Source organism: Gossypium hirsutum, chromosome A08 (assembly GCF_007990345.1).
Source record: "Gossypium hirsutum isolate 1008001.06 chromosome A08, Gossypium_hirsutum_v2.1, whole genome shotgun sequence".
NCBI lineage: Eukaryota > Viridiplantae > Streptophyta > Magnoliopsida > Malvales > Malvaceae > Gossypium > Gossypium hirsutum.
The window spans coordinates 124,537,748-124,560,977 of NC_053431.1; the positions used below are offsets into that span (position 1 = coordinate 124,537,748).

At 29.8% G+C, this 23,230-nt stretch overlaps 1 protein-coding gene and 1 long non-coding RNA gene across 4 annotated transcripts; one reads left to right on the plus strand and one right to left on the minus strand.

Moving 5' to 3' along the window:
* Positions 1-2,173: 2,173 nt before the first annotated feature.
* On the minus strand, positions 2,174-5,564 carry LOC121204745 (protein TOPLESS-RELATED PROTEIN 2). Of its 3 annotated transcripts, none has more exons than XR_005899939.1 (5): positions 3,796-5,557; positions 3,278-3,457; positions 3,001-3,114; positions 2,515-2,919; positions 2,174-2,424 (listed from the first exon to the last, which is right to left on the minus strand). XR_005899939.1 is itself a non-coding variant. In XM_041075195.1 (5 exons), the coding sequence occupies exons 3-5, from the start codon at positions 3,424-3,426 to the stop codon at positions 2,781-2,783; spliced, it is 402 nt and encodes a 133-aa protein (XP_040931129.1). In that variant the 5' UTR covers positions 3,427-3,457; positions 3,796-4,971; positions 5,228-5,564; the 3' UTR covers positions 2,468-2,780. The 3 variants fall into 3 exon arrangements, 2 of the variants coding, with proteins under 2 accessions (XP_040931129.1, XP_040931130.1); XM_041075195.1 differs by lacking the exon at positions 2,174-2,424 and having other exon boundaries at positions 2,468-2,919; positions 3,796-4,971; positions 5,228-5,564; XM_041075196.1 differs by lacking the exon at positions 2,174-2,424 and having other exon boundaries at positions 2,468-2,919; positions 3,796-5,563.
* Positions 5,565-15,752: 10,188 nt separating this feature from the next.
* On the plus strand, positions 15,753-16,103 carry LOC121204746 (uncharacterized). The gene is made up of 2 exons (XR_005899940.1): positions 15,753-15,856; positions 15,899-16,103. It is a non-coding gene; the product is annotated as an uncharacterized lncRNA (long non-coding RNA).
* The last annotated feature ends 7,127 nt before the right edge of the window (positions 16,104-23,230 follow it).

Sequence of the window (23,230 nt, forward strand, 5' to 3'; positions counted from 1 at the left end):
ATAGATTTTAGTGAACATTGAAATTGAGCTCAATAAGTGATTTGGAAATTTAAATCGTGATTGGTAGGAAGAGTTAATGAATTGCATATTTATGAATTGTTACACGTATTTGTCTGAAATACGAGGAAGTGATGGTAATTGATTCATGGAAAAATGAAACTATGATATATATAAAAACATAGAATATGTTTGATAAATGTGTTCATTCATAATTATGGAATTATGTACCTCACGTGTGCTATTTGCATAAAGATGATATTTCAAATACTTTGGTGAATAAAGCTTAAATATGAAATAGTATGAAATCGAAACAAATTGTTATGAAAATGTATTTAAATTATCTGTAAGTGTTTCGTGCTTCTCGGTAATGCCTCGTACTCTATTCCGGCGATGAATACGGGTAGGGGGTGTTACAAGAACGGACTTACAATCGAGCTTGGAAGCTTGGTCAAAACCCTAGCTACGGCCTTCTTGGTATTTTTGGTCACGGGAAAGAAGATGGACAAGAATTTTGACCTTATTTTGCTTTTTAATTCATTTAATAACCAAATTACTAAAATGCCCTTAACGAAAAACATTAGAAACATACCTAACCATGTCCACTTTTGTCCACCGATTTAAAAAATGGTCTAATTATCATTTAAGGACCTCCAATTTAAAAATTAATGGCAATTAGACACCTTTAACCTATAGAACTCATATTTTGTACTTATTACAATTTAGTCCTTATTGCTAAATTGAGTGCTCAATCGATAAAATTTCTTAACGAAATTTTCATACAATCATTCTATCATGTCGTAGACCTTAAAGAAATAATAAAATAAAAATTTTTACGTTGGATTTATGGTCCCGAAACTACTATTCTGACTTGACCCAAAAGCGGACTGTTACAATTTTACTGTTCATTATGGGCCTCAATGGACCATTCAAGGGACAATATGATTGATGTTGCATATGATTAATATTTCTAACACGAATTATCTGTGAATGTTTTATAAATTGCGATAATACTCCGTGGCCCTATTTCGGCGACGCATACGAGTTAGGGGTGTTACAATATTACATTGAACTATTATAAAACAAAAGCATTCCTATCTGTATTAGACTTCAAAAGTTTTAAGAGCTCAAAAATTTGAACATTATTCCTATGAAAATTTGAATGTTACGATCCTTGAACGTTATAATTCTTATCAGTTGTCATTTTAACTAGTGAATCTACAATTCTATTCTTCACGCTTAATTTTTTAATATCTAACAGACTACCAATTGAAAGATCCTCATAGGCAAGGTTGAATTCAAATTTGCCAACTGACTATGTTAAATGGTTTTAGCTACTTCTAAATTATCAATTTAGAAGCCCCGCTTTTGTAGGAGAGCCAAGCCATCTAAAATCCCTTGGAGCTTAGCTTCAAACACTGAACAAACCCTTAAATAATGATTATATCCAGAGACTCACCTTCTATTTAATTTTCGCATCACGAAAAAAACGCGCTTTAAGCATATATGAACTTCACTTTCTTTTAGTTGCTAATGGTTCCAATCATGCTAAAATTTAATCTTTTTAGATACAATTACAAGTATGTTCAGTTTGGGTATAATCTATTTTTATGAAATCTGTACTTTGGAAATCGATGTTTGATAAAATCTCTTTCCACGTGATAGTTTATTGAGTTTTCAAATTGGATCGATGATCGAACTGGTTAAACAAATTATTCACTATTTAAAAGCTTAAATTTAAAAAAAAAATTCAGAAAAAGAAAATCAGAAAAAAATAGAAAAAATGGGCACAAGTAAATAAGAAATTGGAAAGTAAACATGGCCATTTACCTATGGCTTTGCTTAAAGATAAAGTGAGAAATTTATAAAAAGACAAATTGGAAAGTAATAAAATCGATGAATATTTTACACTTAAATGATTTACACATGAAACCCACATCCGTAAAAGGAAAGAATTTAATCATTCTCGTCAACCGAACTTAAAATCGTAAATTGGCAAGTGTAATCATATATAAGTAAAGAACCTAGTCATTCATAACCCCAATCAAAATGAATTTTCACAGCTGCCTCCTCACAAAGTGAAATGTTTTGCTAGGTTTTCATTTCTCATTCTTTAAGCAATTATCGATCCTTGAAACCTACTCTTTTTAAACAATTTTTGAGTTAAGCACAATAGTTTCACCAATAACTTGAGTACCATTTTATTCCATTGGATTCATTCATTTCCTCGTAGTTCTAAGAACAGTAACCTTCCGAGAACATAGAGTGGTCATATAAACAAACAAGCATTAATCACTCATAAAAAATGGTTATTGGATAAGTTGTTTCTAGGAAAGTAGGAGTTTCTCGTGTAGGAGCAAAACTTGCAACCCTAGGTCTTTCGATAATACCATCTTTTATCCTCCGTTGCAGATCTATGCATTCTTCCTGTTAACACATCATCATGCAACTAAGCATACAATGCAAGAAGTTACCAAAATTCACAATAATATCATATCTCATGTGGAATGAATTTACCATGAACATATCGACTGCAAAATAGCATAGAAACAGATATAACCTGTATCCAACAACACAATGGATAACTGATACACCAAGGAAGCTCAAGCAGTTATTTGAAATCTGTGAATCAAATGTGGGAAAATAGTGCAGATGAACGCATACACACTCAATTACATTCCCAGCTTGCATTCCCAACTTTTAAAAGTTCACAACTAAGGACCTTATTAACACTCAAAACGACCATAGAATAAGTAAAAGTCACCTCTGGTTCATTAAGGTCCTTAGTTGTGAATTTTAAAAGCTGGGAATGCAAGCTTATCGCGAAATAAGGGATTTGCTCCAATCAGCATCTTAAGCTCTACAAGCATGATATTCCGAGCAGATTTCTTGTCACTGTAGTTTGAAAGCTGCTTATTTTGTCTGATAACAGAATACAAACAGAAAATTTAGCATAATTCAATCAAGTAGCAATTAAGAACAAAGGAAAGCAAGAGTACACACCTAAAGTTATCAAGAGTAAGCAACTGTGTAATCTCTTTAAAATGTTCCTTGTTAAGGGATGCAAAAACCTTCAGATCCTTTACAAGAATTTCAACAGCCTTTGCTCGATCCTGCCTGGTAGAAGATAATGCATAGATTAATCCAACCATACAAAAGAAATATGACCCTTTGCATTATCGCCATTCAATTCAGAAAGTTATAAGCGCAAGAAACACATGGTTCATGAAACCTAAACAACGACAAACAAGAGATTAACAGCAATACAATAACTGCTCACCTGTTGGGAGCTTTCAAATACTTCTGCTTTCTAATTTCAAAGAAAATCTTCGTCGAGCAAGGGTTATCTTCAACCTTAGTGAACCCACATAGATAACGCTTGACTTCATCCCATTCACCCGCCTGGACTTGATCTTCAAAATGTTTCATATTGAAGAAAAAACCAGACTCTTGTTCTAACCTATAATTCGAGCACACCATGCAAAACAAGACATTAAACAAGGACTCGAAATCTAGTCAAAGTCAATGAACTAAAAAGCCTACCACAAAAGGGTACCAATGCTTTTTTAGCTACTAACAGAGCACATTTCTATATTGCTAATCAAAATATCCATGATTTCTCACTATTTGCAACACAAAAAAATAAAAAAAGGCATTAACTACAAGGTTTTTAACAAATCACATAACATGATCTAAAAAAAAACTCTTATGGCATAATCTTCTAACCCATCTCAAAAGCCAAAAAAAACAAAGAAAATTAACATGAATCAATATAACAAAATGAAATAATCAACTTACTTATGAACAGTTTCCTTGAATTTTTCCTCATCAAGGAACTATAATATCAAAAAGACCAGCTCCCTACTTAAGGAAGACATTGTCCCGGGTACTCCTAATCGCTCCAGCTCAAATACTAATGGTGAACCAAGAAATTAATTTTTTAAAACTAACCCAAAAAACCACCACACCAAAAAAAAAAAAAAAAACTAACAATTCATTAAGAACCTAAGAAAATACCCAGAAAATGGCATTTCTTTAACTGCCTTCAAAATCACTCATTAAACACTCCAATTTCACTTTTCCCAACTAACAAGCTGCAAATCAAAATACCAAAACCCTTTCTGGCAAAAACAACAAAAACCCAAATTATTAAAAACAATAAATAAGCAAAAGAACCCTTTAAAAAAAACCCCCTTTTTTCAACCTTTCACATAAACCCTAATTTCATTTCACCTTAAATAAAAGATCCAACAAAGTGTGAGAGAGTTAACTAAAGCTTGAACTTCACTCACAACAACACCAAAAGTCTGAAACTTCTAAGCTTTACTAGAGAAAAAAAAAATTAAAAAGAGTAAAGTTTTGGCCTTTGCTGTAGCACCATGAAAGAGCAAGCAGAGTAAAAAAAAAAACTAAAAACAGGGTTCGGGTTCTTTTTTCCTTGTTTTTTTTCTACAACAATCTTAACTTTTGTCAGAAAAAAAAATAAAAAAAAGGGGAAAACTCAAACTTTGATTCTCTTTCTCTGTCTGTATCTTTTTGTTTGTGAGATTCGGACAAAGCTCTGTTGGACTTTTTTTTTCTTTCTTTTTTTCTTTTTATGTCTCTCATACAAATACAAAATTGTCCGATTAAGTGGTATGACAGTTGCATGTGTAAGAGCCCTATTTTGGCCCGGCCCGTTAGAAACCAAAAATAACCAAATAAAGTCCCAAGACCATTAAATGTCTAGTTACAAAGTTAAATCGGCCCATTTTTCCAAAACCCCATTTACAGACCCATTAACTTAAACCACTAACCCATTACACATTAGGCCTGTTAGCCCAAGACCTAAACTCATGTTTAGGAGAATGGAAACCCTAGGTCACCCTCACGCCGTACCCCCCTCCCATGTGCGCCCTCGGCACGCACGACGCCCGATGGCTGCTTCCCTGCACCAAAATGGCCGGTTTTCACCCCCGTTGACCCTCCATAGACCTGCAAACATAACAAAAAAAGGAGAACCGCAGAGAGCAGAGGAACAGTAGCAAATATAGATTAATTTTTTATATATATTCGGCTATAAGAAGCCTCAAAAAGATTGTATTACGGACACTTACAAAAAAAAACAAGACTAATCAAAAGAACAGATTTTTAAAAGGTGAATATTTTTGTTTGATTTCTATTATGGTTTCCTTTTTTTTCATTTACAAAAAATATAAAAAATAATAATAAAAGGGGTAATACAGCGTACCTCCGATCCACCGTTAGGGGGTACTCTGGTGTCCCTCTCCGACTCGAAGGTCGTTGAACCCCTAGGGGGTTCAGCCAAAGGCCGTGGAAGGGAACGACGAACCAAAAGGCCTCCCCTTTTCTCCTCTGTCGCGGTGGATTGTGAAGGCTTTGTCTTCGGCCCCGTTCGGAGGAGGATAAGAGGATTTGTTTCGCCCGATACTGACAGCAGTTCAGGGTGTGGGCGCGGACGACCACCGATGAGCCCATGGCCGGCCATGGGGGAGGTTAAGAGAAGAGGGAAGGGAGAGAGAGCAAAGAAGCTCTCTGATTTTTTTCTAAAATGGGGGCTGAAAATGAAAAAATAAAGAAGGGTTTTGGCTTAAGTAATAGAGACAAAACGGCGCCGTTTGGATGATTAGGGTTCAGAGGCCAAAACGACGTCGTTTTGGACCTCTGACCCGCGCGACCCGACCCGCTCCCACGGAGGATCCGCGCATTTTGACCGAATGGTCTTTTTACGCATGGGATCCCTATACTTTTTGGAACGTTTCAATGTGGTCCGACCTTTCCTTTTTATTTCGAATTTGCCCCGAATTTTTGTCCAAAGTTCAAATTGGCCCCTTTGTATTTTATTAACTAACATTGCTATCACTTTATAATTGTATTTTAATTTTTATGCTTATGTTCGCTATTACTGTTGTATTTACTTTCATTCTTTATTATTATGGCTGTCATTATTTCTTTTATTATTTTATTATTACTCCTTGGTTTATCGTTATTATTGCCTTATCACTTTATCATTGTTATCACCAATATATTATCATTATCCCTATTAATGTATTGTTATTATTAGTTTCTACCTTATTATTAGTACATTATTACTATTGCCGTAACCATATATATATATATATTTATATTTATTTACATTTATTTACATTATTGTTGTTATTATTATTATTTTGTTCATTTTTAAACACATCATGCATTTTAAATTATTACCAATTTTAAATATTTATATATATATATCATTTCTTTTAAATCATCATATGTAGTATTTATTTTTAGACTCTTATACTTATTTTGATATTTTAGATTATTACATGTCTATATATATTTTTTTTTATTTTAAACATTTTTCTATGCATCATCTTACATCAAATTTCTTTTTTCACATTATTCTTTCTAAATATTTTATATGTCATTTGAACTAAATTCTATTTTAAATTTTTATATATTACTTTGTTACATTATTTTATATGAAAATTATTTTAAACTCTTTTATTATTTATTGTAAACCTTTATTATCATTAATTTTAAGATTATATAGGTATTTATTTTAAAAAACTTTTATAAATATTATTTTGGATTTATATATATTTTCTATTTAAATTATTTTTGAACAATATTTATTTTAAATTTTTCTTTTACACATTTTAAGCTCTTTGGTAAGTTATTTTAAAGTGTTCTTGTTATTTTTATTTTTATTTTTATTTTGTATTATTCATCTTATTCCATTTAACATATTGTTTATCTGAAGTTTGCTTTATATATATTACTTTATTTTATGCCAAAAATATTATATATGTTAATTATTATAAATTGTTTTATATTCTTTACTTTAAATTGCCTTTTCATTTTAAAATCGTTTTTGTATTATTTATTTAAAACTGTCTTATTATTTTGAATTATTTTATGCCCCTTTTTTTAGAGCTCAATTTATTTATTTTAAATATTTTTATTTATCACCCATTATAAGTTATTTCCTTATATTATTACTTATTTTATACTTATATATATATGTGTGTATGCATCATTTGATCTAAAATTTTTGTAAATAAACGTATCATCTTTTCTTAAATCATTATATATATTATTGATTTTAAATATTCATTCTTCACTTTATTTACTTTTAAAACTTAGTTATTATCATGTTAAATAGTTTTTTATATTTTATTCGTTTTAATTTGCTTTATACTATATATTTTTTAGATTATCACATATGTTATTTCATTTATTTATTTTTTATTATTATTTTTTTCCCTCCTTGATTACTAATGTTAACATTTAAATAATGCATGTTGAGTGATTATTGTTATTGCGTGTGTAATGGCCTAAATTCAAGATTATCGGAGTAGTAGTTTCGTAACCACAAACCCGATTTAAAGATAAATTTATTTCAATATTTTTGCATGAAATTTGATATGATAGGAAAATCGTATGAAAATATTGATAGAAAAATTTTACCGATTTAGTGGTTAGTTAGAAAAAGAAATTATTAAAGAAATTGGGTAAAATAAGGTATCGGGACCTATATCTCGTAAAACCGAGTCGAAAATAATTTTATAAATATTTATGAAATGTTAGTAATGTGGTATTAAAATTTCGTTAGGAAATTTTAATGTTTGGATAGTTAATTAAATAAAAAAGACTAAATTGTAAAAGGTGTAAAAGTGGATGGGATGATTAAATAGCTTAAGTGTCTAATGAGAGAGGATTTAAAAGGAAATTAGACCCAAAATTTATTTGGGCTGGACGGCAACGGCATGAAATCAGCAGGAAAATTGATAAATTAAGGGAAAAATTGGAATATTACAAAATTAACTAAATAAAACTAGGACTAAATAGGAAATATCTAGATTTCTCTTCATTTCTCTTAAATTCCAGCAGCTAAAAATGCCATAGAAGGGTTATCTAAGCTGGTATTCCATAATTTTTGCACCAAGTGAGTTAATCCTTGCATTTTTCTTGTAACTTTTGTGTTTCTAAGACTTTTACAACTAGGTCCTACTATTAAATTCATTAGTTTTTGATTTCATGGATGAAATTGAAAGTCACCATGGTTGAGTGCTGTAAGTTTATGATGAAATAGAATGAAATTAAAGCTTTAATTTGTTTATGAGATGATTTTATCAGGTAAGTTCAATAGAAATTGATTTTAGGACCTAATTGTGAAAATATTTGGAATTAAAGTCTATTTCTGAATTTTTTATTCTTAAAGGTTGTAAACTAGTTTAAGGTGATGGAATAAAGTATTAATTGAGAAAAATCAGATAAATTGAGAGACTAATTGAGTAGGGATGAAATTGTTATTTATTAAAAGCTTAAGGGAAAAATGGTAATAAACAGCTTGCACTAAAACAATATTGGACAGTAGCAGTGGACTAACTTTGAAAAATCATCATAAATTGTAGAAATCAAATTAGAAGATGAAAAAAATATGAAATTAAAGCTTATTGATTCTAGGTTCTTATAGAAGAAACGGTGTAAGCAATTGAATTGTAAATTATGAGATATAATAAATTTTGTGAGACAAGGTCATAATGAATTCAGATTCCCCTATTCTGACTTTGCAAAATCACCAAAAATTGGAGAAAAATAATTAGAGGCTTAAAGTTATATTTTTAGAATCCTTAATGAGTCTATTTTCAGGATTAATTAACGATAATATTATCCGAGTTCTGTACTGTGAGATAATTATTTTTTAGTGAAGAAGGGTCGGAACCGTCAGACAGTAGAATAGGGGTGACTTTAAAGAATAAACTGTACTTATTGGCTACACCAAAAATTCTGAAAATTTTATGGTAATAAGATATATGAGTCTAGTTTCAAAGAAAATTAATGGATCTTAATTTGGAGTTACATAGCTCGAGTTATAAATAATTTAGTGATTATGACTCAAATAGACAACTTTGAAGAAACTATAAATAATAACAATAAAATTATAGAAATTGTTGCATATGAACATGAAATGTATTAAATTGATAATTAAATTTATTTATTTAGATCCAGAATATTCAAATACGAAGCTAGATCGAGGAAAGGAAAAAGTTCAGGATTAGTAGATTTTTGTACACGAACAAGTATCAAGGTAAGTTCGTGTAACTTGAATTATATTCTTAAATTGCTTGAGATTGTATGTTATTGATGTGAATATGATTTGAATGTTCATTGTATGGAAATTAATGAAACATTGATATATTTGATAAAATGGGAAGAAATCCCGGTTGAATGAAAGGAAAATTTGATGGATCTCTGAAAAGGAATTGACGGTAAAAAGGATCTAGCCCGAACGGGTGATCCTATCCTGATATAGCTCTCCCGAAGAATATGTGTAAAATGGATTTAGCCCGGACAAGTAATCCGAATTAGGGTCTAAATTTAGCCTGGACTGGTAATTCAGATCCAAGCTCATTAGAGTAATTGTCGTTGCAGAGGATTTAGCCTGGACTGGTAATCCCGACAATACTCTATGAGTTTATATTGTAGGGGATTTAGCATGGACTGGTAATCCCGCTGCAAGGTTGAGGTTCGCGGGAGTGTGCTCTCTAAAATGGAAATGTGCGCACATGAATATGAATTGACAGACCCGGAATTGTACACTAAAAGTGTACCTCTGAAAATCCATTGAAATTCCGATAAATTCAACGGGATAAATATGGAAAAATAACAAGGAAATGGAAATCATGGTATTGATGAGCTCATCAATCATAGTATATATTATTGGTACATGGAAATTATTGTACTAACTTGAATGTTGAGTTTGTGCATGTTAGGGTAATAATGCATTGAATAGATATATGAATGTTTATTGTATTGTATTGAAAATATTAGGTAAGTATAATTCTTGTTACATGAGCTTACTAAGCACAAAGTGCTTACCCTGTTTCCTTTTCCCCTGTTTTGTAGTGTTAAGAGCTCGGAGGTCGGATTTGGTCAGAGACACATCACACTATCAACCTCAGGATTTCGGTGTATAAAAAAAACTTTATTTTGGAAATCAATGGCATGTATAAGCTAATAAAGTAAATGATTCTGTGAAATGAATGTAAGGTCAACCAATGGTATGGCTAATAAATCTTGGTTTTGGTATGCGATGATGTTATCTTATAAATATGCGTGAATATATATGCGTTAACCTATCTTGAAAATATGTTGAATTGGATTGGTTGATGTGGATTATTTTGGGTATCGATTTAATATTGCAGGTAAGGTTAGATATTTATAAAGGGGCTATATTGAATATATAAAAAAAAATCGTAAACTCCGGTAATACCTCGTACCTTATTCTGGCAATGAATACGGGTAGAGGGTATTATATTTGTTGGTATCAGAGCTACAGTTTAGCCGGTTCTCGGATTGACATAGTAAATACGGGATTAGCTATACATGCCATTTAAATTATTATTGATAGTGTGATATCTCCTGACCATTTAAATGTGTTTTTCTTATAGTAAATGTCTACCGACCGAGCTCAATCTGAGGAAGATGGGAGTCATGCTCCGCTTCAGTACAAAGAGAAGAAACTAGCAGTAGAAGGCCCGAGACAGAGGGTCGAGGGGAGGAGGCAAAAACAGCCTTCTTTCAAATAATGAATGAATGGTTTAGTCAATACTTAAAAACTAACCCTGTAGTGCAGCAAGTTCAAGCTCCCCCTCTTGCTCCTCAACCGGTTCCCAAGATCCCACAGGGTACAGGTACTGAATCTGTCAGAAAAGGGAAAGCTCCAGTAGATAAAATTCGAAAATATGGGGCCGAAGAATTTCGAACAGCAGTTGATGATGATTCCGAACGGGCTGAATTCTGGTTAGAAAACATTACTCGGGTTTTGGAGGAATTATCTTGTACACCAGAAGAATGTCTGAAATGTGTCGTCTCACTGCTAAAAGACACAGCTTACCATTGGTGGAATACTAAAGCTTCAGTTGTTCCGAAAGAAGAAATTACATGGGAATTCTTTCAAACTGAGTTCAGAAAGAAATATATCAGCTAGAGGTTTCTCGATCAGAAGAGAAAAGAATTTCTTGAGCTGAAACAGGGTAACAGATCAGTATCTGGGTATGAAAGAGAATTTGTTCGATTGAGTAAATATGCTCGAGAATGGGTACAGTCAAAAGCTGAAACGTGCAAACGATTCGAATAAGGGTTGAATAAAGACATTAAGCTACTGATCGGAATTCTTGAAATTCGAGAGTTTGTTACATTAGCAGAGAGAGCTTATAAAGCAGAAGAATTGAGGAAAGAAAAGAAACAGGCTGAGAGTGAAGCTCGAATTTTTAATAAAAGACCGATGGGAAAATCCCAGTTTTCTGCTCCAAATAAATTGAAGAAGTACCAGGATCGTTCCACCTCAGCCACTGGGTATTCGGGTAGAGAGCGAGGTTCTCAATGTTAATATAAACAAGGGATCGTACTTCAAATCTATTCCCGATTTTTAACTTTCGACATTAAGACACTAACTAATCAATTCGGTACCAATTTTTGGGCGCGTCGGGGGTGCTAATCCTTCCTCGCACGTAACCGACTCCCGAATCCTTTTCTCTCAAGTTTCGTAGACCAAAAACGCCGTTTTAATAAACTAAAACGTTTTATTAAAGCAAGGGTAATCCGATCACACCTAATAAAGATCGGTGGCGACTCCAGTTTGTAATTTTCATTTTCAAATAAATTCGATTCCCCTTTTTTAAAAAAAATAGTTTCGATAGGATGCTTTTTCAAATAATAGCAATGCTAGAATCTATAGAGTTTCAATGGTGAAAAAAAGTGTTAAATTTGTGAAAAAAAAAAGAAATGGTGTTGGTGTAGGCTGCTATACATAGAAATAATTATATATTATATATAATATTATAAAAATACATAAAAAAAATACTAAATTTTATTCAAAATTCATATTAATAAATTATTAGATTGGGCATTTTGTCACCTATTTGTGGGCTACCCTACAGGGTCTAGATGAGGTGTTAACACAATAATTAATTTAATAGCCTTTAATGATTTTTTGACTCAAAGCAACAAATCTCACAAAAAGATTATTGGACTCAAACACCCCAATATGCTTAATGATTTGGCTTGTATTTATTTATCTTTGACTCAAAGCAACGTGTGGTGTTGTTGTGAGTGAAGTTCAAGCTTTAGTTAACTCTCTCACACTTTGTTAAGTAGGGAGTACCCGGGACAACGTCTTCCTTAAGTAGGGAGCCGGTGTTTTTTGATATTACAGTTCTTTGATGAGGAAAACTTCAAGGAAACTGTTCATAAGTAAGTTGATTATTTCATTTTGTTATATTGATTCATGTTAATTTTCTTTGTTTTTTTTTGGCTTTTTAGATAGGTTAGAAGATTATGCCATAAGAGTGTTTTTTTTAGATCATGTTATGTGATTTGTTAAAAACCTTGTAGTTAATGCCTTTTTTTTATTTTTTGTGTAGCAAATGGTGAGAAATCATGGATATTTTGATTAGCAATATAGAAATGTGCTCTGTTAGTAGCTAAAAAAGCATTGGTACCCTTTTGTGGTAGCCTTTTTAGTTCATTGACTTTGACTAGATTTCGAGTCCTTGTTTAATGTCTTGTTTTGCATGGTGTGCTTGAATTATAGGTTAGAACAAGAGTCTGGTTTTTTCTTCAATATGAAACATTTTGAAGATCAAGTCCAGGCGGGTGAATGGGATGAAGTCAAGCGTTATCTATGTGGGTTCACTAAGGTTGAAGATAACCCTTGCTCGACTAAGATTTTCTTTGAAATTAGAAAGCAGAAGTTGTAACACCCCTTACCCGTATCCGTCGTCGGAATAGAGTACGAGGTATTACTGAGGAGTACAAAAACACTTACAAATAATTTAAATACATTTTCATAACAACTTGTCTCGATTTCATACTATTTCATATTAGCTTTACTCACCAAAGTATTTGAAATATCATCTTTATGCAAATAGCACACATGAGGTACATAATTCCATAATTAAGAATGAACACATTTATCAAACATATTCCACATTCATATATCAATGTCTCACATTTCCATATATTAATAACCGTCATTTTTCTTGTTTTTCAGATAATTATGTGTAGCCATTGATAAGCATGCAATTCACTGTTTCTTCCTGTCAATCACAATTTCAAATGACAAATTCGTGTGAATGAGCTCAACCTCATTAGGTGTTTAAATTTTGTCACTTTGATTCACATACTCATAATTTACTAACATATCATGTCAAACACAATCTCTGAATGACAAAATCACATAATTGAGCTCAATAATAATAATGATAACATTACTTACATTTCTTTTTCCACATGTTACATCTATGACTTACCAACTTGTCCATTCAAGAAACAGCTTACTGATTTGAGTACATCGTGATCTGAAGCCCGAAGTCTAGTTGAAGCACGTAAGTGTTAAACGGAAGCCCGAAGGCTAACTGAAGCTCATCAGAGCTGAACTGAAACCCCGAAAGGGTTAACTGAAACTCATATGAGTTAACGGAAGCTCGTAAGAGCTAAACGGAAAGCAAACACGAGAATTCGCAACAAATGCTGAATCTCGATTTACTTGGGTAATTTACCGTCAATTCATCTTTTTCACTGAAATATTGTACTTATTTCCTGCGTTCCGTTTTTTCGAAATTCTCAGTTCAATTTCATAACTTTTGTATATAATTTACTTATTTTCAACAATTAACATACATAAATATTAATCACCATTCATAAAATAATATTGAAATTTAATAATATTAACAAATGGTCACTAAATTTAGTTATATAAACTCACAAGTTCGATTTTTGTGTTATAGCGATAATCGTAATTTCATAATAAATATTCCAAATAAAACATTATATCGTTTCTAATTCAACACTTATCGATTGTAACCAGGCATGTGATCAATTTATACACGAGTCATTCATATATTTTTCCTCCTCTCCATCCACATCCTTGGTATAAATAAGACACTTGTAAGTAACCCTATCCATAATTTTCACTAATTACTTATGTGAATATTCAAGCTATCCACCCGTGTCATAGTCACTGAATTATTTATATCTGAAGCTAAGAAACTCCAAATTAAGATCCGCTAATTTTTCCTGAAACTAGATTCACATATCTTCTTATCATAAAAATTTCATAATTTTTGGTTGGGCCAATTAATACAGTTTTATCATTGAAGTCTCTCCTGTTCTGCTATCTGACAATTCCGACCCTTCTTCACTAAACATTAATTATCTCCTCGTACAGGATTCGAATGATGTTCCCGTTTGTTTCTTTTGAAAATAAACTCATTCAGGATTCTAAACATATAAATTTAAGCCCCTAATTATTTTTATCCAATTTTTGATGATTTTAAAAAGTCAGAACAGGGGAACCCGAAATCATTCTGACCTTGTCTCACAAAATTTATCATATCTCATGATTTACAATTCCATTGCTTACATTATTTCTTCTATAAAAAACTAGACTCAATAAGATTTAATTTCATATTTTATTCATCCTCTAATTCCATTTCTAAAATTTTTGGTGATTTTTCAAAGTTAGACTACTGCTGCTGTCCAAAACAATTTTAGTGCAAAATGTTGATTTCCATTTTGCCCCAAATTCACAATTCATACAATTCAGTCCTTGCTCAATTAACCCCTCAATTAAGATAATTTTCTCAATTAATACTTTTCCTAAACATTATAAGTTATTTCATAACTATTAAAATTCAGAATTTCCACATAAAACTCTAACTTCAAACTCTTTTACAATTAGGTCCCAAACATTCACTTTCTATTCAATTCTTACAATAAAATCAATATATAAACAATTTAAAGCTCTAATTCCATGCCAAATCATCATATACTTCCAGCACATATGTATAGAAACTTTAATTTCTTTCATAGAATCAAAAACTAATGAATTCAACAAGTGGACCTAGTTGTAAAAGTCACAAAAACACAAAAATTTCAAGAAATAATCAAGAATTGAACTTATTTGAAGTAAAAATATGAAAAACCAGCTTAATAGAACTCTTCCATGTCGTTTTTCTGATGAGAATGCAGAAAAATAAAGAGAAATCTAGATAATTCCACTTTAGTCCTACCTTTACTAAGTAAATTTTGCAATTTTGCAATTTTTCCCTTAATTCTCCTTATTTTCTTGCTGATTTCATGCCCTTGCCGTCCAGACCAAATAGACCTTGGGTCTATTTTCCTTTTAAACCCTATTTCTTTTATCAATTAAGCCATTTAATCATTTCTCACAATTTTGCATTTGATACAATTTAGTCCTTTTTGTTCTATTAACTATCAGAACTTTAAAATTTTTTGACGAAACTTTAATACTAACATATTAACACTCCATAAATATTTATAAAAATATTTATGGCTCGATTTAAAATTTCTGAGGTTTCGATACCTCTTTTTCGATTCTAATTATTTTAATATTTATTTTTAGTATACTATTCACTATTTCAAAATTTTTCCTAACTTCAAATTTAATTTATACTCACTAAATTAATAATATTTCCTACTCATTTTTCGGATTTAGTGATCTCGAATCACTGTTCCGACACCATTGAAAATTAGGCTGTTACAAAAGTATTTGAAAGCTCTCAACAGGTGAGCAGTTATTGTATTGCTGTTAATCTCTTGTTTTTCGTTGTTTAGGATTCACGAACTATGTGTTTCTTGCACTTATAACTTTATGAATTGAATGGCGATAATGCAAAGGGTCATATTTCTTTTGTATGGTTGGATTAATCTAAGCATTATCTTCTACCAGGCAGGATTGAGCAAAGGCTGTTGAAATTATTGTAAAGGATCTAAAGGTTTTTGCATCCCTTAACAAGGAACATTTTAAAGAGATTACACAGTTGCTTACTCTTGATAACTTTAGGTGTGTACTCTTGCAAATTTTCTGTTTGTATTCTGTTATCAGACAAAATAAGCAGCTTTCAAAATACAGTGACAATAAATCTGCTCGGAATATCATGCTTGTAGAGCTTAAGATGCTGATTGGAGCAAATCCCTTATTTCGCGATAAGCTTGCATTCCCAGCTTTTAAAAGTTCACAACTAAGGACCTTAATAAACCAGAGGTGACTTTTACTTATTCTATGGTCGTTTTGAGTGTTAATAAGGTCCTTAGTTGTGAACTTTTAAAAGTTGGGAATGCAAGCTGGGAATGTGATTGAGTGTGTATGCGTTCATCTGCACTATTTTCCCATATTTGATTCACAGATTTCAAATAACTGCTTGAGCTTCCTTGGTGTATTAGTTATCCCTTGTGTTGTTGGATACCGGTTATATCTGTTTCTATGCTATTTTGGAGTCGATATGTTCATCGTAAATTCATTCCACATGAGATATGATATTATTGTGAATTTTGGTAACTTCTTGCATTGTATGCTTAGTTGCATGATGATGTGTTAACAGGAAGAATGCATAGATCTGCAACGGAGGATAAAAGATGGTATTATCAAAAGACCTAGTGTTGTAAGTTTTGCTCCTACACGAGAAACTCCTACTTTCCTAGAAACAACTTATCCAATAACCATTTTTTATGAGTGATTAATGCTTGTTTGTTTATATGACCACTCTATGTTCTCGGAAGGTTACTGTTCTTAGAACTACAAGGAAATGAATGAATCCAATGGAATAAAATGGTACTCAAGTTATTGGTGTAACTATTGTGCTTAACTCAAAAATTGTTTAAAAAGAGTAGGTTTCAAGGATCGATAATTGCTTAAAGAATGAGAAATGAAAACCTAGCAAAACATTTCACTTTGTGAGGAGGCAGCTGTGAAAATTCATTTTGATTGGGGTTATGAATGACTAGGTTCTTTACTTATATATGATTACACTTGCCAATTTACGATTTTAAGTTCGATTGAAAAGAACAATTAAATACTTTCCTTTTACGGATGTGAGTTTCATGTGTAAACCATTTAAGTGTAAGATATTCATCGATTTTATTACTTTCCAATTTGTCTTTTTATAAATTTCTCACTTTATCTTGAAGCAAAGCCATAGGTAAATGGCAAAGTTTACTTTCCAATTTCTTATTTATTTGTGCTCATTTTTTCTTTTTCTTTTTTTTTTTCTGATTTTCTTTTTCTGAATTTTTATTTTTTAAAATTTGAGCTTTTAAATAGCGACTATTTTATAACTTTTAAATAATTCAGTGACTATTTTATAACATTTTGAAGTTAAGTGACCAAAACGTAAACTTACTAGTAATTTAGTGACATTGAGTGCAATTTACCCTAAAAACATTCATGCATGTATTTTTAGTCGATTCATATTAGATTTGCTCATTGGTTGGGCTACCCGAGAAATTGGAGAGTTTGAACAAAATATAGGGCCCAAAAAATGGGCTTTGGGTAAAATTTAAAGCCCACTTTCTACATGGGCCAAGTCTTGGACAATATTTCTTGCCCAAGCCCGGCCCGACTTAATCCAAATATATTATATTATAAAAATCATATTATTTATACATGTTAAATAATTATTATATATATTTATATCAATATTAAATCACTACTCAATAACAATTAAATTCATTGTCAAAAATCTAAAAAAAAACTTTTACCCAACTAAATAACTCAACCCAAAATATAAAATTTTAAAGATTATATTTAATACAATAAAATATTTATTTTATTTATTTGTATTTATTAATATAATAAAATATTTATTATATTTATAGTAGTTTTTAATAGAAATATTTTTTAGTGTGTTGAAAAATTTTTATTTTCAAGTTTTTTAATGCATTTGATGTATTATGTTTTTAAAAAATTATTTTTAAATAAAAATAATCTAAAAAAATTAAATATGAGTGAGTTGAGTCAAATCCGAATTTATCTTTCTTAAATTAGACTAAATTTGAGAAAAAAATAAACCTATTTTTCAGATAAGTCCAGCCTGAATTTAAAAAATTAACCTAAATACCATATTAGCCCCTCTAGTTCAAGTTAATAAAATCCAAATTAAGGAATTAATGCAGACTAAAAAGAAATTAAGGACCAAATTGACTGCCCACCTAAATAGGACTCTGTCTCCTACGAAAGTCTCTGTCTGGTCTTTTTAAAGTTTGGACTGTCATGTCATCAGATTCTTTTTTAATACCCTGTGGTCGATTTCATCTTAGAAAGGGCATTTTGGTTATTTGATAGAATCAATTATAACCGGACACGTCACCAATTTGTGGGCTAAAAGCCTATAGGGTCTACATCGTAGGGCAGGCAGGCAGGCATTAAAGGCAGATTTATTTATTATATTTATTTTATTTTATTTTTTTCCATTTCAATGTAAGCACATGTTTGTTTGGAATTTCGAAATTACCAAAAGTATTTGATTGGAATTATTTTTAATTAATATTTCTTTCTCCTTGTACTAATTCCAATTATGAGGTGTACATATTTTTAATAATATTTGGAATTACAGGGTCACAATAATTAATTTAATAGCCTTTAATGATTTTTTTTAATTTTGAAACTTATATTTAAGTAGAAAATAACTTCGAGAAAATAATTTTGGAAAATAATTGATTTGTTAAAAAATTAATATTTTTTAGTATTTTGATAAATCTGTGTAAAATATTTTATATTATTTGATAGATTTCTAAAAATAATTCATAAAAATTATTTTCATTAAAACAAACATATATTTGAGATTCATAATATGTAGTGAATTGATTACAAAGTGATGTTAAGGTAAAAATTATATTAAATAATGAATCTTCATGATGTTAAGGATTAAATTGTGAACTTTGTAAAATTTATAATTGAAACAAGAGAAGTGTGAAATAAGATATTATAATGAATTATTTGATTAAAGTGCTTACATGGTGAAAAATAAATTACATGGTAATGGGGACTAAATAGAAAATTGTACAAAAGTTTAAGTGTGAAACAATTTAATATGTGAATAAGAAAATTATGATAACAGTTTAATAATGTGTTATGAGATGATGAAATATGCATAAAATATTGTAAAAGTGAAATTGTGGAAAAATGCGAAATTTTATGATGACAAGGATTGAATTGTTAACTTGAGAAAATATGTGGATGAAATCATAGAAGTGAAATACATAGAAATTTGATACATGAAACAAGATATTGAGATAAATTATGAGATTAAAGTGTAATAAGAAATAAAATTGATTTAATATAATTCATTAGTGAATATTGAACTTTTATGACGATAATGGACTAAATTGAAATTTTATGAAAATATATATAAGAAAATATTTGATAAGTGAATATCGGTGCTTTGACTCGATGTTCGGGTTTGGTATGGGGTGTTATAGTGAAAATGTCTTATGAAAAAAAATTGGTAAGACATTTTATAGGAATAATGGGGTAATTTTACGTTGACCATCCTATTTTACACGAAACAAACATCGAAAAAAGTTGAAAATATTTTTCGTAAAACTTTCATTGAATTCAAAATAAATTTGAATTCTAAATTTTTGAAATGTGAAAATTGTAGATTTTATCTTATATTATTTTGATTTCATTATTTTTTATGGGATTGAATAGGATTTTTTATTTTTTAGTGTCAATGTATAATTTTGTCTTATGTTAATTTATTAAAAATATATGTAAATTTTACACCGACATGATATTATTTTATTTTATACATTACATCAACAAAACTTTTTAAAAAGTAATATAAATATATAAAAAACAACATGAAATATGTATGAATTGTCAAAATATAAAACATAAAAATATCTGAAATTATTAAAAATGTAGAAAACTTTTAAAAATTTATTGAAAATATTAAAATATATTAAAATCTAAAAAATAAATAAAAGTAATAAAAATTTATCAAATAGAAACAAAATATAAAAATATAAAAACATTTAAAAATTATAAAAATATATTTAAAATTATTATAAAATACAAATAAATACAGAAAATATTTAAAACTATTATAATAGAAAAAATTATAATTTATAAAAAAATATATAGAAAAGTTTTAAAAAAATCGTGGCAGATTTGTCTTCTGCTTCTCTAAGTGGCAGATTTGGAAGGGGAACAGCCATGAGATCTCCTCAAAGTCGAAACCCATTACTCCTTGGTCTGTTCAAGAACCCAAAAGGCTTTCAGTGGCCTGAAGCAACAAATTCTAGTTGTTCTCCATTGCTGATGCCAATTCTTGGAAACATGGAGAAGTCAAAGCTTTTGGGGAGAGTCGAAATGCCATATATATATATTTAATATTTTCTTTTTTCTTTTTTATAAAATTTAAATAATTTTCTACATTTATATTTTTATAAGAAAATTATTAGTTATTATTTTATTATTTTTTCATTGATAATTTTTTTTATCATTATTCTGACATGTGTCACCACGTGGTGGAGTTAGCTCAAAAAAGGGAAAGAAAACAAAGACCGTTAGAAGTTAACGATTAAACGACTCTTTTTCTTTTTATGAATTTTGACAATTCAAGTAATATTAAAAATATAGCCAAATCTCATGTTCGTCTATTATATGTAACATTTTAAGTAATATCTTATTATAGTGGGATCCTGTGAGATGTTTTTAAATCAATGATCGTGGTTAAAAAGACGGAAATGAGGAGATTGTAGTCGTTTGATCAAACCACGTTAGAAACTAAAGAATTGTGTTGGTGGCCTAAAAATTGTTAAATTGGTTACCAAATACATTGTTTAATTTTCTTTAGAAATCAATTTCTCTCATTTAGTGTTGAAACTTGTTGAATTGTTAAAAAATAAATTCACATTTCTTAATGCAAATCTCACGTAGCATGCTTGACAGTGAATTGATGTTTCTTCTTCTCCCTTTTTATTTCAACCGTTGAATTAAAAAGATCTCTCGAAATCTCGTTATAATGAAATATTTAAATAAATGCCATCTCCATTATAATAAATTTATAATGTATTAAATAAGTATGCAACCAAGTCCATTATGCTTAAGCTAAAAAATTTATTTTAAGGCTCGATTCAAATGAAGAATAAGATCAATTTTTTGTTCAAATCTATTTATTGAGCTAATATTTTTATACAAACAAATTCATGTATCAGGTGACCTATCATATTTGGACAAATAACCTGAAAGTTAGGTTTAACATCGAGTATATAAATACCCATAACCTATCTGCTATAAGGGATTGAAGAGGAAATTAGGGACCATGAGTCCTTTGTTTTGAATATTTAGAGTACTAACAAAAATAAAAAGTTTAACTATTACATATTTATTAAAATAAGTTGTTAATATCATAGGAGATATAAATTTAAACTTAGATTTAAAAAATATTAGTAAAACTCTAGGAAAAAATACAATATCTTTTAAAATAAATAAAAAATACAAATATGTTACCTAAGGGAATATATTTCTTATACCTCACATCTAGACACCTCATGCCACACATAGAGCATCACCATGACACCACAAAGGGCAACATCATGTCATTATCGAGGATAATAGATACATCAGATTCAATTTTATTAATGCTCTCAACTTCTCAAGCTTACACCAATCCTACGTTGGGTTGCATTCAAGCCATGCACTAGTTTGAGTCTAAACCATAACCTACCAAGAGAGACAATCATTGTATAAGATACACAATCTAAACCCTTTCTTCTTATAGATACTTATTTTCTAATATCAAAGGGGACATAATACACAGCACAAGAGATCAACCATTAATTATCACTTTGTTAAAACATTACCATACCCTTTGTAGTAGCTCTGTACATCATACACAGCGTGAATTGTCACCATAATTTACCCTAATATCTTCCGCAAGTTAATTATCATAATAATAGGGATAAATATTAAAATTATACACGAATTTTAGTACAAATTATAATATTATAATTAGCTTTAATTTGATGCATTTGTATACATCGAGCTTTAATTTTTGTTCAGTCCACATTTCACTAGCTCGTTATTTATGTGACACAATTTTTCATTAAGCCATGCATAAATTATTGACATGATATTTTAATAGGTTAAAAAATAATGAAATATATTTAAATTATTTTCACATAGATTAGAAAAGATAAACACACTTAGAATAATAGTTTCATATTTCCCCCTAATTTTTTTCTTTTATCTAGGTGGAAATAATTTAAGTTTATTTGTTTCTTTTTTAACTTAATAAAATGTTATGTAAAGAATTTACACATAACTTTATAGAAAATTTTGCCTCATAGATAATAGAGTTAACGAAATGCGAAAATTTAACCAAAACTAAAGTTTAAATGAAAGTGTTGATTAAAACTTTAAATCTCAAACGATGTTGGCGTGGCAATCTGTGTAACAGTCTACACGTATTTCAGGCTAATAAGTTATTATTTTTCTCTATGTCACATCAATGAGTGGTTTAAAAACATAACATATTAAAAAAAGTAAAAAAATTAAAAAAAAATCATAAAAATTCTAAAAGAATTAGCATGAAGTACATGTATATCGTCATGCAGGCTATCATGTTTAAAAATTTAACATTTTAGTTGGTATTTTCGTGTAAAAACAACAATTCTACTCATTTAAAATGTTGAGGGTCAAATTTGACTATTTTCAAAAGGTAGAGACCAAATTTAATTAAAAATAAGAATAAGAGCCAAACTGCAAAAAAAAAATCAAAAGCTAAATTTAATATTATACCTTTAACTTTTATTTATTGTTGATAATTTTTTATTTACCAACATTCGTTACATCGATAAAAAATTTAACATCTCTTAAATAAAGTATCAAATTTGAGTACTAAAATTTAATAAAAGTATTTTTTTGGGGTGTGGTGGAGCGGTAACATCATCCATCCCCATTATTTATTTTGTTACGAGGAAAAGGAAAGCTTTTGTACACTTGGTAAATAAAAGTTCATTGAATGTCTCAAAGTGGGAATATAAAGCAAAACATAAATTCAATATATAGAAACCATAATTATTATTACTATTCTTGTTTGAAATTTTTAAATGAATATATATATCAAATGATGTGTATATTAATAGTAAATAATTAATGAGAATTTATAGTACTAAAAAATAATAATTTTAGTTTAAATATTTGTTAAGTTGGTCCATTTTTTTCGTTGATTTTTTTAAAATGTCGTCCGTTTGAAAGTTAATTGGTCCTCCAATAATCGAAGGTATCCTCACATGAATTTTGTCTCATTTATTTTACTAAAAGTCAACATATCACGATCAGTTATTTTAAGAGTTTGGTTTAAAAAGATGGGAGTGCATCGACTGTAGATGGGTGGCTGTATACCTATATATATATTTGAAGAAGTTACAA

Coding starts and splice junctions, on each gene's coding strand:
- LOC121204745 (XM_041075195.1), bottom strand. CDS start 3,426: ATGAAACATTTTGAAGATCAAGTCCAGGCGGGTGAATGGGATGAAGTC. Junction 3,115..3,277: donor TATTTGAAAGCTCCCAACAG/GTGAGCAGTTAT, acceptor ATCTTCTACCAG/GCAGGATCGAGCAAAGGCTG. Junction 2,920..3,000: donor CTTACTCTTGATAACTTTAG/GTGTGTACTCTT, acceptor TTCTGTTATCAG/ACAAAATAAGCAGCTTTCAA.